The following is a 17,069-nucleotide window of genomic DNA, read 5'->3' on the forward strand; positions in this document are numbered from 1 at the left end:
TCTTCTACATGCATAGCACTTATTTTGTACTCTTAACTTAGTTGTTAATAAATCTACATGTTACACCCAGACTCCTCCGAACTGGCTCTATGGGACAGAAGATCATGCACAATTCAGCAAGCAAAGCTTTAACTTTCAACCAAATACACAGTAGTGAGCAATGCAATTCAATAAACACAACTATTTTTCTACTGCACAAAACACAGGAAATAATTAAATTTCTTATAGACATTTCTTTATTATATTTTCCCACTTGAATATTTAGAGAATAATTTAAATGTAATGCATACTGACAGCAAGCACAGTATCAAATATTAGGGTTTTTTTTTTAATATTTTTCTGTTCTCACCCTTTATTCCTTTAGGAAAAAAATATTTAGATGACCTCAAAAGAAACAATTATTATGCTAATCACAGTATGCAGTAACACATACAAGCCCATACTCAATAGAAAAGAAAGCAACAAAGAAGTGAAAAAGTCTTTCTCCTCAAATCATTTTAATTCATTTTTCCACAGCCATATAAATTTAAAGTATGAAACAACAATAATACAGCTATAGAATCTAGGTTCTCTTTCAAAGCAGCGGCATATAAAACATAGAAAAGCTAAAACCTCAGCACAAGCTTCAAAAAGAACAAGGACTGAGAGGATTTTGATGAAGACATGAAATGCACAAAATACAGTACACAAAAATACTAGAATGCATAAAATATAAAGCTACACATTTCAGGTAGAAAGCATTGTAAAATATATAAAATATGCAAGAAATCAAAACCAAAGAGATTTTTCTTAGAGTACCATGAATACACTGGAACTGGCAATTAGCATTTGAAGATGGGAACAAGAAAATAGCAGTTTCCCATTTAAAACTTTATTTCTAGGCTTTAGGATTTCACCTTCTTGACATCCTTCTTTCCAGAGCTCTCAGTAGCTGACTCTGCTTTTCTTTTCTGTGACTAAAATGGAAACAGATTTAATGTTCTGCTCCAATATGCACATTTTTAAATGGCCCAACAATGTTAAATCTAGGATGTAAATGCATTAAAAAAAAATTTTAACATGAATATTCACTTCAATGTTATACTCACAGTTAATGTTCTATATAGCCCAACAAAATATATAACCCAATGTAAAATAACCTCCAAAGATTTTTTTTTAAGAAAAGACATAAAATACCCATCAAAAATAGCAAATGTCTACTTACAGATGGTACTATAAATGTACTTTCATCTTAAAGAACTACTTAATACTTAAAGTTTTCTGGACAAAACGCTATTTATGAATGTATTACTTTTTAAAACCATATGATAGATATTAAAATACCATATTTCATATGTTCTATGATGTGCATTACTTTTTCACTTTGGCATCTCTGAAATCAGGATGCATCTTACCATTGATGACAAATTAGTTACTTGGTGGCAGTTTTACTTGGCGATACACAAAATAATGCTGTCTTACAAGAGGAAGCCATCTTAGACTTGATGAAATATGGTAGTTTATTTAACCACACTCAAATAAAATGATTAAAGAATATTTTAAATTGTAGCTATACAAGGCAACCTGACTAGATTAAAATCAAGTCATCTTATTATTCGACAGTTAATTTATGACCAAGTAAACCAAATAAAGCTTTGCTGTCTGCTCAAAGTTCTCATTTATACTCATAGTTCCACAAAGGTCAAAAAACTTATTGGATCAAATCAGAACTCCCAGTTTCAACCTCAGCCCCATCCCATCCCCCCACCCCTCTCCTACTCCCCCACGACAACCAGAGTCTCAATTCAAAGGATTTTACTTGCATTATACTTCTGCTCAAAGTCATGAGGAATTTTTTTTTTTTAAATACTGAGCCCTGTTACTAGGGAGTTCCTAACCATATGTTCTACAAACAAATAGGGAATGCGGTTGTAGCATATTCTTTTTCTGTCAAAAACAAATCAGCACTTCATAAAAACAGTTTTTATAATAGGTATCATGTGGCATTAAACATAATATAGGCATTTTAATTATGTAAAAAAAATGAGATCTACCTAAAAGTTAGGAAAATGCTGAAAATTTTACCATTGGAGTTTTAGTTGCCCGTTTCTTCTTTTCTGCTCTCTCTCTTTCCTCAATTTCCATATTTTCTTTCTCAATCAATGAAATCAGAGTATTACAGCGTCTCTGGAATTCCTAAACCAGATAATAAAAGAGTTTTAGTTTCTGCAACTGAGACATAATCTTTAAAAAGTAGTAATTGTTTAATGTCATCATTTCTGTGGTACAGAATTTCTTAAGTTGGTATACTTCAGAACAGTATTCATACAGGATATTAATAGATTCCACCAAAAAGATGAGGAGGGGTAAATGTTATTCAGTGGGTGAATGGGTAAACAAAAGGTGGTCCGTCCATACTACGAAATGTTATTCAGCAATAGAAAGGAAAGAACTATTGGTACACACAACAACCTGGATGAACCTAAAGTGAATTACACTGAGTGAAAACAGCCAATCTCAAAAGGTTATTTACCATATTATTCCATTTATAGAACATTCGTGAAATGACAAAAGTTTAGGAATAGAGCACTTATCAATGGTGGCCAGGAGCTAGCACAGGGGGGAAGAGTGCGTGTGACTATAAAGAACCAGCATAAGGGAGTCTTTGTGGTGCTGATTACACAAAACCTACATGTGATAAAACTGCACTGAAACACACACACACACACACAAGTGCATGTATAACCAGTGAAATACGAATAAGCTCTATGGATTGTACTAATATGGATTTCCTAATTGTGACCCTGTAATACAGTCATGTAAGATGTTACCATTGGTTAAAATTTGATGAAGGGTAAATAGGACTTTCCTATATATTTCTGTATAATTTCCTGTGAATCCTTTCAAAATTAAAAGGTAACAAAAGTCACATAAACAGGAAAGAGGGGAAGGTCCTATTGCCAAAGTAAGTTTTGGAAATATTCAGGTTACAAATGTCAGACAGATTTCTCTACTCCAGGGCTTCTCAGAGACTTAACTTCCTGCTGAGCACCGTCAAGCACTAGGTGGGAGATGCAGGTTGCAAGCAGTTCCCAAAGCTACTGAACCAGCAGAAATCTCTTCTTACAGGATGTCTTGAGGGATTAGAGCTCTGAGGAGCGTATCTCAGGAAATGCTGCTGAATTTGTTAATGCAAGGCAAACAACAGCTGAAAAGATTTTGCATTAACCTTGCCACTACCTGTATTTCACTGCCAGCAAATCAACGCATCCAAACTATAAACGGTTTTCATGAATGTATGGTGAGCATTAAACATATTATTCGTTAATATAGGTACTCATACATATTAACCCTGTATACTCAGCTGTGTTTAGAGATAAATCATAGATAAATAACATTTTAAAGTGTAGTTCCTTTTCTGTATAAGCAAAAATGTCTGATACATACAAAATAGCTAAACACACGAAGAAAATGTACATTTATTGGCAATTAAGAACCCCAACAAAAATATGGGAAAAATATAAGAATAGATACATAAAATTTTTTAAAGAGATAAGTTTAAAATCTACATTTTAAAAAAAGATGGGGATACAGGAACTCTCATTCACTGATGATGGGATGCCAATGTGTTACTGCCTGTTACAGATTGCATTGTATCCCCCCAAAATTTATATGCTTAAGCTTAACACTCCCACAGTGTGACTATGTTTGAGTATAAAACCATTAAGGAGGTAATAAAACTTAAATGAGGTTGTAAGGGTAGGGCTCTAACCCAACAGGACTGGTGTTCTTACAAGCGGACGTGGAGGCACCCAGAGATACTTTTCTCTACACTCATACAGAGAAAGGACCATGTGAGAGCACAGTAAGAAGGCACCATCTACAAGCCAGGGAGAAAGACCTCACCACCAACCAACCCTGCTGGCACTGTGACCTTGGGCTTCCAGTCTCCAAAACTGTGGAAAAACTTCTGTTTAAGCCACCCCATTTGTGGTATTCTGTTTGGCATCCCAAACGGACTACTGCACTACACTTTCCGGGGCAGCTGGCTGGCTCTGTTGGTGAAGCATGCAACACTTGATGTTGGGCTGTGGGTTTGAGTCCTACCTTGGGTGTGGAGGTCACTAAAATAAAATCTTTAAAAAAAACTCTATACCTTTCTAGAAAGCAATTTGGGAATATCAACAGAGCATTTTAAAAATTTCCTCTTTTGAACTAACAATTCCACTCCTAGAAACTTAAAGGAAGGAAGGAAGAGATGTATACAAAAATTTACAAAAGAATGTTTGGAGAAGTATTATTTTTAGCCAGGAAATACTGAGAACTAAATTTCTGATCATGTCAAAGTGGAGGGGCACCAGGGTGCTCATTCGGTTAGCCATCTGTCTTCAGCTTAGGTCTGGATCCCAGAGTCCCGGGACTGAGTCCTGGGATTGAGTCCTGACCATGTTGGGCCCTGCTCAGTGGGGAGTCTACTTCTCCCTCTCCCTCTGCTCCTTCCCCCACTTGTGCTCTCTCTCTCTCTCTTTCTCACTCACTTTCTCAAACAAAATCTTTAAAAAAGAGAAAATGGAATACACAGACACATCTTACAGTATATATGTATACAGAAAAACAGCAAGAGAATAGTAACTACAACATTATGAATAGTCAGCAGCAGCTACCTCTGAACATAGGACAAATTCTAAACTATTATTTTCATTTTCATGCTAGACTGTATTTTCCAAATTTTCTGCAATGAACATTTAGGTCCTGGGCAACCTATGTGCTTTGAAGAAATGGCAAATGGTTTTAACTTTCAAATTATAAGCCAGAAAAAATGACATACAACATAGGAAATGATACATATGGAAAGATTATCAACTATCCAAGCATTTTCTACTTTCTAAAATGTCAAGCCCAAAAGGAGGCAGAAAACCAAAGATAGTCTACCCAGAAAAACAAATTCTCCTTAATGTTTTTTTAAAAATTACTATTTATTAATACACTGGCACATTCAAGTATCTCCTGCATCCCCAATTACCCAAGGTTAAATAATTTAGGAAAAATAACATCCTTACTTACCAAAACAATAGTGGTATCTTTAATATGCAGACCAAATACTCTTCATAGCTTCATTCAATAACACACATACAAATTAAACAGCATCTTATCCAATTTATCTATTATAAAAAGGGTTAAGTTGGCCCTGATAAGATTTGATTGTTGGTTTCTAGGGAGACTAGATAGAGTCTTTATGTAAAGCTGATTCTTGAATCATTAAGCTATACCCTCTGGCTGTTATTATTCTCAGTAAGTAATAGTTGCCAGTGACTGCAGATATCTTTAGATACATGTTCATGGTTCATATAGGGTGATTCAGAGGAAAAAACTAATACTTTTGAGACTGTCTCATATTCAGGGAAGTAGAACATTTCCAAATGATTATAAATAGACTATATAATAAGTCATCATCTTCATTCCTCTTAACATGTCACTAACTACTCCAGACACAGAAAAATACCCTCTCAAGAGAAAGGCAAGAAGGAATGGAAGAGTATGGATGTTACCTTCCTAGCATATGTAATGTCACCTTTCCTTACAGATACCAACCCCATTTTTTATTCACATGCTTAAGCACTGACTAACTAAACAGATGGTATCATAAACAGAACAGTAGCTAAAACCAGAAATTACAAGGCGAAAGGCCAGATTATCAATAAAAATGGTGACTCGCTTTTTGAATAACTCAGTGACTGAAAAATTTCATTATGTCAAAAGTACCTTCACCTTATACAATTTCTCCTTTCACACCCATATTCTTCTAAATTCATGTACATCTTTATATTCTTATATTCCTGGGGCTACAGGGAATGTTTCTTGTGGTCTCTGTTTCCACAATTCTGTGGTCGAATTATCTTTTGCCATGTCCCAATCAATGCTGGACTTAGGAATGAAGTTGGAGGAAGAAAAACAGCACACAAGAGGAAGAGAGAGGATGCAAAAAAAAAAAACAATAAAAAACTGAAGAGGATGGGGCGCCTGGGTGGCTCGGTGGGTTAAAGCCTCTGCCTTCGGCTCAGGTCGTGATCCCAGGGTCCTGGGATCAAGCCCCGCATTGGGCTCTCTGCTCAGCAGGGAGCCTGCTTCCTCCTCTCTCTCTCTCTGCCTGTCTCTCTGCCTACTTGTGATCTCTGTCTGTCAAATAAATAAATAAAAACTTTAAAAAAAGAACTGAAGAGGGTGAGAAAACGACAAATGGAGGGGCGCCCGGGTGGCTCTGCCAGTTGAGTGTCTCACTTGGTTTTGGCTCATGATCTCAGGGCCATGAGGTCAAGCCCTGTGCTGGGCTCTGTGCTTAGCATGAAGTCTGCTTGAGATTCTCTACCTCTCCCTCTCCCTTTACTCCTTCTTCCTCCATGCTCTCTCTCCCTCTCATTCTCTCTCAAATAAATATATAATCTTGAAAAAATAAAAAGAAAATGACAAATGGAAAACTGGTGTTAGTATCTGTGGCAAAAAATAAAGTATTTTGTTCATACACATGTGGGAAATACTGGATTTTTAAAAAGTTAAACAAATTTCTTCAGGGCAGTACTTGGGAGATACTGTACAAGGTAAGAGTGATAAAGCTAAGTTTGGATCAAAGGGCAAAGAACCTAGACACTAACAGTGAAGAACTTGGGAATTTTACTGAATTTAGCTGACAAAAGGATCTCATTAATGGATTTTTGAGCAGAACTGGTGATGTAATCAAAGATGTATTTTGTACTCAGAAATCTTCCCTTGATATAGACTCTCAATAGCATGAGTTCATAAAGTCACAGACTCTCACGATTAGGATCTTTAAAAATCATTCAAGTTGATGCTGTATCTATTCTACTAGGTCTCTGCTAGTTAGTTGTCTGGTCTTTCTGAATTCTTCCAATGATGGCACTACCAATAGATTACCTCCCAAGGCTGTGTATTCCACCTTTGGACAAGTTGAAAATGTTCCCTAATGCAGTACTGCCTTATATTTCCCACAATGGGTTCTAGGTCTAATTTTTGTAGTCACAGAGAACAAACTGGTTCCCTCTTCTGTATGACAATCCTTCAGATATTACAAGGCAGCTCTCAGGCCACCACCACAATCACCACCAGACCTCCCAAACACCTCTCTTTTAGGCTAAAGAGCTCTCCCTTCACCCATCCTCCATTTAACCAGAGCGCACATCTTTTCTGTGAAAAGCCAGATAGTACATATTTTTGGCTTTGCAGACCACACAGTCTGTCACAGCTACTCAGCTCTGCCACTGTAGCATGAAAGCAGCTGTAGACAATACACGAATGAGTGAGTGTGGTTGTGTTCCCATAAAGCCTTATCTACAGATACAAAAATTTGAAATTTGTATCATTTTCACATATCACATAATAGCTTTTTAATTTTCTTCCAACCATTTGAAAATGTAAAAATAACTCTTGGCTTATAGGCCATAGAAAAACAGGTCGGGGTAGGGGTCTGTAGTTTGGCAAACCCTGTTTCAAACTATAGTCTTTAGATTTACTTTAAACAAATTATGCTGCCTCAGTTTTCCATACCTTTCTAATCGTTTGTTATTCTACTCAATGCAAAGTCATCCAAGTTCCAACTTTTGAATACTAGGATATATATCTCTACCTTTACTTAATAAATGATGAAATGTTTGCAATAAGCAGCATTGCCCCTTACTGTGGAGTGAATATCAATCATGCCAGGCACCAAGTTCAAATATCCTTTGCCCCAATACTCAGCTTCAAAGCATCAATTCAAAAGGCACAGAAAGCATCAGTAGACTTGAAGTGACTTATTGTAAGAGATTAAAGAGGCTCCACATTACATTTCCTATGTACTAAAATCCTAGACACTAAGCCTACCTAAGTCTGAATGACAGAAGGTCTGTGCCTGTTATATAGTACAAAGTCAAAAGCAAGTAAATGAACAAGGGCAAAAAATAAATAAATAAATAAATAAATTGCACTCCACATTTGTGCCTCTAAATTTGTAGATAGTTCTATAAAGTCAGAATTTTCTTCTACACTTCTTAGTAAAACAAAATGGGTGTTTTTCTCCTTTGCTCTTTTGTTAACTCCCTTAGCTTTACTTTAAGAATCAATACCTTCAACTGTACATTCTGTGGTATATTTTCCAGGTTCTTTGTCACTTTTGAACCTCTATCATACTTTAAAAAAAAGCAACAGCATTCTATATTAGAATCTTAGGGCCCAAACATGCTGGCAGTTAAATGGGAGTTAATAGCCCAATAAATATATTCTACATTTCTCAAACAAGTATCAACGTTATGATACTTTTAGTTAACTGATGCCATTTACACATCATTATTTATAAAATGTTATTGTCATCTCTTCACAAGAAAACACATAAGTAAAAATACATAAAACGGACTCTTGTTAGTACATTTATTGTATTTCAGACTGTTAGAACAGTTCAGTCTTCAATCCAATACTACAGTTGCTAATAAAAACACATATTTATAATAGGCTATTCAAGCTTATGAAATAATAAAAGCTTCAGGGATGACAGCCAAACAAAGACAATCATTAGAAAAAGGTAGATGGAAAGAAAAGATCTCAAACTCATTGCTAGATTTCTTTACTTTCTATCTAAATCTGATCCAACCGTAGGAGTTTATGAGATAGAAGCCAACTGAAGCATGAAAGTTCCATGCTCATTTATTCACTAAATGTCTACTTTGTGCAAGGTGTCCTGCTGGTCCCTTTAGATATAACTTAATTGCACTTGAAGGTTAAGAGAGCAGGAGTTAAAAAAAAAAAAGACTGGGGCAGATGGTGAATATATTAGCCAAGGGAAGGGAAAAAAGTGGAGGAACAGAGGAAAGACAGAGATACAAATTTGGAAATTATCAGCTTATGTGGTAACTGAGGTAGACATTTGCTCACTTCCATAGAACAGTATTTCTAAAATGTTAATCTGATCATTGTCACTGCCCTATTAAAGCCTTTCAATGACTCCCTCCATTTCCTATAGACTAATAACGGAAGACTTTTGAACAGCAGCCAAGGCCCTTCATAATTTGGCAGCCCACTATTTCCTCATCTCCCAAGACTTCCCTACTCACACCCTACCATACTAACCTACTTGCAATTTCTGAATATGCTGTGCTTGCTTATACCCTTGCATATGATGTTTCCACAACCTGGAATGTAGTCCCATGGCCAACTCCTAGTTTTTCAGGACTCAGATCCAAGAAGGACCTCTTCTGGGAAGCAGTTCCTCTAACCTAACCCTCAAGCAAAGGTAAGCACTACCTCTCCTATACATGCCTCTGTATAGAACCTTTTTTAAAATTAAGACTCAAAAGGAACATTTTATTCTTTTAGATGCATGAGGAACACTACCCCTATGAGCATAAATATATTTTGTTTTTCATATTTTAATAATACTATAGTCAAGAATAAGCCATCAATATATTTTATAGTTTACCAATTTTACCAATAGTGTATTAAATCATATTTTCATATTTCATTGTAATGCTCTAAGATATCAACATTGGCTATTAACACACAATTAAGTACTAATATATAAAATAAAAAGTCACAAGCAGCATTCTGTATGAAATTTCCTAGACTATGTTGCATAAGCACAAAAGTGTTATTGTGGCTACAGAACAAGTTGGAAATTTTTGAATTTGACTTTCATTTTTCTAAAATATCTATTTAAAAAATCCTAATTGGACAGATAATTTATAAAATATCATGTCCCAAACTAATAACCTAATTAAGATTTGCTATAGATAAATCTGTAAAAAGGAAGCAAGCTAATAAAAAGCTATAGCAATATTTTCTAAAAAGTATTTTTTTCTCCTACAGTTCTAATGAGGAATGTCATTGTCTTAATTTTAAATAAGGAACACTTTGATTAATAATAGAGTTGTGATTTGAAAACAAACAGTAATAAGGTGGAATTTTATTACACTGTATATGACCGTGTGCAATTCTTTCTCTGAGATGCTATCAGAAAAATTCATCTAAGTACCTAAGACAGGGTAACTGTAAACAATTCATTACTAATACTTTGACTCAACTCCAAGGTACATGGCTACGGGCAAATGAGCACACAGCTTCTTGAGGTGGCTGAGAGGGGAAAGAAAAAACTCTTCAGAGGCTAAAAGGCAAGAATGTTTTTTGACTAAAATTAAAAGTCAAAGCAACCCTGCAAAGGATGCAATAAATGGTTATATCAAGAAATGTTCTTCATCTCAGAGAGTTAAAATTCTGCCTTTTCTCCTCTAAGTCCTTAAAAGCACCTAAGCAGGTCTAAGGAATTACTGATTAAATTCTGGGTATCTTCCACATGCCCTTTCCAGTAAACTTGAATAACGTGCTAGATCTTTTCAATCTCTCAGATTCTTTTCAAATCTCCCAGTCACATTAAGTCTGTTACTAAATGAATGGAGATAATACCCTAAAACTCACTCCCTAAAAGGAATGGCAAAAAAAATTGAGCTAATGTTAGTAAACAGATTGGCAAGTATTACATAAAGGATACTATATAAACACAGAGTATTATCATTTCCTAATAGTCACTTAGTAAAGTCCTTTTAATTCTGATCTTTGAAAGTCCTAAGATTAAGACCCCATTATAAAATATCTTTCTTAGCAAGAAAATGGTAAGGCGATTCACATGCTCTGAGCTTAAAAATCTAAATTGATCATATCCTTCCTACTTGTTTATGCAAGCTCAATAGCGACTGATTACTTACTTAAAGACCACACAAGTCCTCAAAGAAAAAAATCACAATCTTTTTAGCACATAGAAATAGAACTAAAACTCATTTTCTCTTTTGTATAGCCAGCATTTTTAAATGGAGAACAGCCTCAAAGAAATCTTCGTACTTTAGCTGAAGGCTTTCAAAGTGAGACATATTTAGAAGTGGAGGTTCATGCCTTTAAGCACAATAAGACTGTTAATTAAGTCAGAAGCCACATATTCAGTACTCTGAAATGGCTGAATAAAATATAACTATCAAGGTTCTCACTTTTTTCCAAAGTATTTCACACTATTTATTGGTGTCTCTGGGAAAGAAGAGTCACCTTTAAGAAAACTATGTTTTTTAAAGACAGCTCCTTTAGTAAAGCTAAGTTTAAAGTTTACTCAGTAAGATTTTAATTTGAACACAGTGACACACTCACATAATGTATCAAATTACATCTTTTGTAGTTCTAAGATAGGATTTTTCAATCAAACAAATTAACTTTGGAAAATACAACTGCCTTTTTCAAGAGGAAGTTCCTCTTCCTAGACTGTGCATGTGATTCACTATACAAGAACAATTATTTAAAATAAGAGGGCAGGGGTGCCTGGGTGGCTCAGTTGTTAAGCATCTGCTTTGGGCTCAGGTCACAATCCCAGAGTCCTGGGATCGAGCCCCACATCAAGCCCCGCATCGGGCTCCCTACTCGGCAGGAGGCCTGCTTCTTCCTCTCCCACTCCCGCTCCTTGTGTTCCCTATCTAGCTGTGTATCTCTCTGTCAAATAAAAAAGTGAAATCTTTAAAAAATAAAATAAAATAAGAGGGCAAAGGGATCACCTAGAATTATTAATAATCCATTCCTTTAATTCCTAAATGACTGATAATGCCATGAAATATTCCACAAAGTCTAACTATATGCATGTTCTAAAATATATTACCTATACTCTAAATCCAGAAATACAAACAAAACTTATCCACTAACTAGGAGGGAAATAAAAACAATATGACAGAAAAGTTAACAAACAAAAAGCTTTGGATTAAAATACTTAAATATGAAATAAACCATTATATGTTCTTACAGATTCTTTAGAAATCATAAATTCCACCTCACGGAAGGACAAAGGTATCTTCGTTATTAACAGACAAAATAAAGGTTTCACTTTGTAATCACATAATTAGTTAATATCTGCTCTTCGGAAAATATACATTGGAGATTTAAATCTCTTGGTAAAGAAAGAAGTAAATGCTTTGTAGAAGACACAGGAAAATGAGCATCTTTACAAAGGAGTTCAGAGACATCTAGTGGTTGATAATAATATACCAGGGTTTTTTCTTAGAAAATAAAGTTATGTGGTTCTATAGCCATGTTCTTATTACAAATAATGTAAGGTTTTTCTTGCACTCTTGAATCTGTTTCATCCTCTGATTTAGTTTAATGATTCTAGAAACTGAAAACAGCATTAAACTCTCAACCTTTTAAAAAATGAGTAAGATATCATTGAAATAATACTCAAAATTCAGCAAATGTTCTATCACATAAAAGGGCACTTACGAACTAAAACATGATTCACTGACAAACGCAGGTAGGCATTTGTCTTTTACAAGCTGTTGATGCTGCTCTACATTAGATCATTACACACATAAAACTCCAAATGGCCAAAATTTTTAAATTCACGGCTTTTCAAAGGAGTTCTTTGCTAAACATGGTAATAAATGCACTGTGCTAGAAGATACCTTAAAAGGCCAACTAGCTCACTGCCAAAGTCTTCAGTCAAAATAGAAGCTCATTTTCAAAGATAATAGAAAAGCTATTTACATTGTTCTTCAATAATCTATTTCAATCATCTAAAGTACCCTGTCAAGCAACTCTTTCCCATCTCAAACATCAGCTTTTCATGCTAGATTATCTTTTTTATTTTTAATTCAATCTTCCTAGTATATCTTATTAACATATATACCTCTTCATATTCTTTTGTGTAAGCATAGCACTTTAAATTTTGTACCATACAGTGGCTAACTGAACTAACGAACTAACTAAATAAATATTCTTCTACACATTAAAAATAAATAAATAAATAAATAAATAAATAAATTTATCCCTATTAAATGTCATGTTGTGAGACTTAACCTGTCCATCATTCCAATTTCTCTAGTTCCTTTTGAATCCTGGCTTAATCCAAAGTGTTTGCTAGCTCTCCAGCATTATGTATTCCATAAACATTCTAATAATCCAAGACCACTTTAAATTTATGTTCAAGTTTTAAGAAATATTTTATCTTATAAAGTATCTACCCAAATTAGTGTCTTCAATATAGCAACTCGGATTTTCCTTTTCCTTTTATTCAGCTTGAACTGAAAATATAAAATGAATCAAATAAAGCATTAAGCACTGTTTCACACCCCTATTCACTTTAGGCCAAGAAAACACTTATGATAGATAGCAACTACCTAAAAATGTCCACTGTTCAGGGGCACCTGGGTGGCTCAGTCAGTTAAGCGGTCAACTCTTGATTTCAGCTCAGGTCATGATCTCAGGGTTGTGAGATCAAGTCCCACGTTGGGCTCCAGCACTGGACATGGAGCCTGCTTAAGATTCTCTCTCCCTCTGCCTTGTTCTCCCCCCACCTCTCTCTCTACCTCTCTAAAATAAAACGTCCATTGTTTAAATTGTTTGTTTCTGGTGCTTTTAATTTTTAGGCTATATAAATCTATTTTGTCTTAATTACCTCAGCTGACAAAAGACTGACAATCCTAACATTAAAAATGTGTTGCACTTAAAAAAGTGTTCAGTATCAATTTGAACACTGTCAAGCAGCAGTAGAATTTAACAGGAACACAATTCATGTTAGAAAGTAATGAAGTAAATTGCACAAAGCTAAAATAGCTCTTCTATTTAATTATTCTCTGTTGTATCATATTCTTTTAAAGATTCAACTTAAGCAAAAATTCCTTCTCATTAAAAACAAATCCTTAGGTCATTCACACCATCTCAAGTATCACCTGCCTAATTACAAAGGGGAAAGGTACCTTTAAAGGTCTGGTGGTGATCAGATTAACCAAGTGATCAAACTTAGCATTACCAAGAGTGGACAACCTATGTCAACGTGCCTCCTGATGTGATGTGATAAGTACACATCACTTATGTACATTCTTGCCCCAAATGCTTAACCTAAATTTAACAATAAGCAAATGAGTTAATATGGGACATTCTACAACACAATAAGCCCAGGCACCTTAAAAAAGCCGCTGTCATAAAAAACAAAAAGAAAAACAAGAAGTTGTAGATTGAAAGAGACTAAAGAGAATCAACAACTAAATGCAATATGTGAACTTTGCGTGGATCATCAATTTAAAAAAAGAGTTGAAAGACACCTTGGGAACACCTGGACAATTTTGTACAGGGACTGTATACTACATGACATTACTGAATCAATCTTAACATTGTCAGGTAGGATAAAGCTATTGTGGTTATGTAAGAAAGGGTCCTTATTTTTAGCAGATAAATGCTGAAGTATTTAGAGATGAACACTCATGATGTCTGCAACTTACTTTCAACTGGCTTAGAAATCTAGATTTGTAGATTTATGAATACCAGATACAGGTATGTATTTCTGAATATAGATATATTCCTGTATTTCTGAATATAAAATACAGATTCTATATGTATATATAGATTCTACGCATGTATGTTAAGTGCATATCTGGGCAGAGGACAAAATGTTAACAATTAGAGAATCTAAATGAAGAATATACAATATTTGAGATTTTTCAAGATAAAAAGTTGAAGGAAATAAGCAAGAAAAGAATACATACCATGGCAGTTCTAGACTTGATAAACCAGTCAAATCTAAACTGAGGAGCATTCCGTACACACTGTCTTAATTCTTCATATACGTTTTCTCTATCAAAGCCCATTTTGTGTAACATACAAATCAGGAATCTATCTTCTTCCTCAGTATAGTTCTTTCCTTTGCTGGTTCCATACTGAATACGCAACTGATGAAATGGAGCCTTGTATCTTGCAATCTGTAAATTTAAACAAAATAGTGATTTTAGTTAAATGTGCAATAACTCAAAGCTAATCATCCTGTCAATTAAAATAGTCTAATAATAATTTGAAAATTATGAAACTTAGTACTTTGGCATCCAGGGCTTTCTTGATACTGATCCTTCGTTGAATTCTTGCTTCTCCACGTTCAATCTGAGCCATAATTTTCTCAATGTCTTGTAATTCATTGCAACGTTCCCAAAAGACAGCTGAAAAACAGAATTATTACTTTTTAGTAACTGTACTACCATCTTAAGCAAATGAATCCAAAGAGCTATAAAACAAAGAATTAAGATTCCTAATAATTCTTTATGATAACAAAGAATTAATAAAAAATAAAGAATAATTCATGTATTTCTTTTCATGAAATATGGAATTTTTAGTCATCAACACCAAATGACTAGAATTTCAAAAGATACTACAGACTCTAATTTAAGCTATGTGTTCATTCAAACATGATACAGAAAGGACCAAACATATAAAAAGAAGAGAGGGTGACCATATAAACTTAAAGAACATAGCTTCCCAGCATGCAAAATCAAAAATGAAACCCACTGGGGCGCCTGGGTGGCTCAGTGGGTTAAAGCTTCTGCCTTCGGCTCAGGTCATGATCCCAGGGTCCTGGGATCGAGCCCCGCATCGGGCTCTCTGCTCAGCAGGGAGCCTGCTTCCTCCTCTCTCTCTGCCTGCCTCTCTGCCTACTTGTGATCTCTGCCTGTCAGATAAAAAATAAATAAAATCTTTTAAAAAATGAAACCCATTATCAACAGATCACTCAAACTTCCTAAGAAACAGCAATTTCTACCAAAACTTTTGCTTTACTTTTGGAACCACTCACTATACTTATAATATTTCCAATGACCTGTATCTTGTTTTCTAAACGTACTTAAAATAGCCTTTTCTCTTAAAAACAAAAAACAAAAAACCCAACAAAGTCACCCAAATTTTATGTATGATTTAAATAATTTGGCTGTATTATGTCACACGTTATGACTTCAGTGAAAGACCTTTTAATACCATACTCTACCTTCTCAAACTTTTCATTTTTAGAGCCTATCATAAAAGGAATGTGAGAGCTCTCTGACTTTTATTTATTTTTGTGGGGGTGGGGCTTCAACAACAAACATTTATTTTTCACAGTTATAGAAGCTGGGATGTTCCAAGATCAAGGTGCTGGCAGATGCCAAGTCCAGTGAGAGCCCACACTCTAGTTCATAGATGACCGTATTCCCAATGTGTCCTCACATGATGGAAAAGGCAAGAGGGCTCTTTGGGGTCTCTTTTATAAGGGCACTAATTCCATTCATGAGGGCTCTACTTTTATGACCTAATCACCTCCCAAAGCCCCCATCTGCTAATACCATCACGCTGGGGGTTATGATCTCAACATAGAAATTTGAGGGGGAAACATCCAGCCAAGAGCACAGAATTGGTACATTAGTGGGCCATTTTCTTCTTTGCACTGGACATTAACCACCCATCTCAGCATCACATGAGGAACTGGCACTCTCTGACTTTCATAAGCACCTCTGTTCATTTTCATTCTACTTATTCACTCATCATATAAATGCCTGCTATGTATAATATACCCACAAACAGCCAATTGTATTTTCTTTTATTACAACAAGCTACATAAAGTCATTCTAATCTCTCTACCCTCTGACATGACCCTAATTAAGCTGTCCTGAAGGAGTCATGCCACCAGAACATCTGACATGGTATTTTTTTAATCACTTGTTTTCTTACAATTTCATACACATTGATGCTATTTTAAAGAAAATTCTATTTCAGAAAAATCTCTCTGCACAAAATCTCTCTTAGACTCTTTTCATTCTATTCTTGCTACTAGAATTTCTCTCTCTCATCTATTTTTGCCCTCTCTAAGACCCCAAATGCCCTAAACTATATGATAAAGCTTAAGAGTAATAGTAATGTTATGCTGGAATTAAGGAAAAGGTAGTTCTTAAATTTGATATTATATGAAATAAAAACTCAATATAATCAGCCTCAAAATTCCCTGGTAATCACCAGAAACCCTTTCAGATTTCTAAAATAAAAAGCATCTTTTCTCTAAGAACCTGGATTTCTTCAAGCACTAACACTCTAGATAAATTAAAAGCTGTTCCTAACTTGTGCCAATTGTTGGTGTAATTATTAGTACTATAACGTTTCCTCCCTGCTATTTATCACTAAAAAAACCAGAATTCCAGTTGTTAAGCTAAATAGGCTTTGAGAGGTTAACACTGAAACTTAAACCTACTTTGTATTATTGCTTCCATAAGAAAAAATGCTCTAGACTCTAAACAGTT

At 34.9% G+C, this 17,069-nt stretch overlaps 1 protein-coding gene across 6 annotated transcripts in view; it reads right to left on the reverse strand.

The window, feature by feature from the left end:
* Positions 1-213: 213 nt before the first annotated feature.
* The window catches only part of SMARCA1 (SWI/SNF related, matrix associated, actin dependent regulator of chromatin, subfamily a, member 1), a 71,732-nt gene continuing 54,876 nt past the window's right edge, over positions 214-17,069 (reverse strand). For 2 of the 6 annotated variants that reach the window (XM_032882349.1, XM_032882348.1), the window contains 4 exons: positions 14,851-14,969; positions 14,526-14,738; positions 2,065-2,175; positions 214-956 (listed from right to left, as the gene is read on the reverse strand). In XM_032882349.1, coding sequence (XP_032738240.1) covers positions 885-956; positions 2,065-2,175; positions 14,526-14,738; positions 14,851-14,969 — 515 coding nt within the window. In that variant the 3' untranslated portion in view covers positions 214-884. Of the gene's footprint in view, positions 1,026-2,033; positions 2,176-14,525; positions 14,739-14,850; positions 14,970-17,069 lie in introns of all 6 variants that reach the window. The other 4 variants (XM_032882354.1, XM_032882350.1, XM_032882352.1 and 1 more) reach the window with 3 other exon arrangements.

The sequence above is a fragment of the Lontra canadensis genome, unplaced genomic scaffold (genome assembly GCF_010015895.1).
Source record: "Lontra canadensis isolate GAN:19392208 unplaced genomic scaffold, GSC_riverotter_1.0 scaffold81, whole genome shotgun sequence".
In the NCBI taxonomy this organism is placed as follows: Eukaryota; Metazoa; Chordata; class Mammalia; order Carnivora; family Mustelidae; genus Lontra; species Lontra canadensis.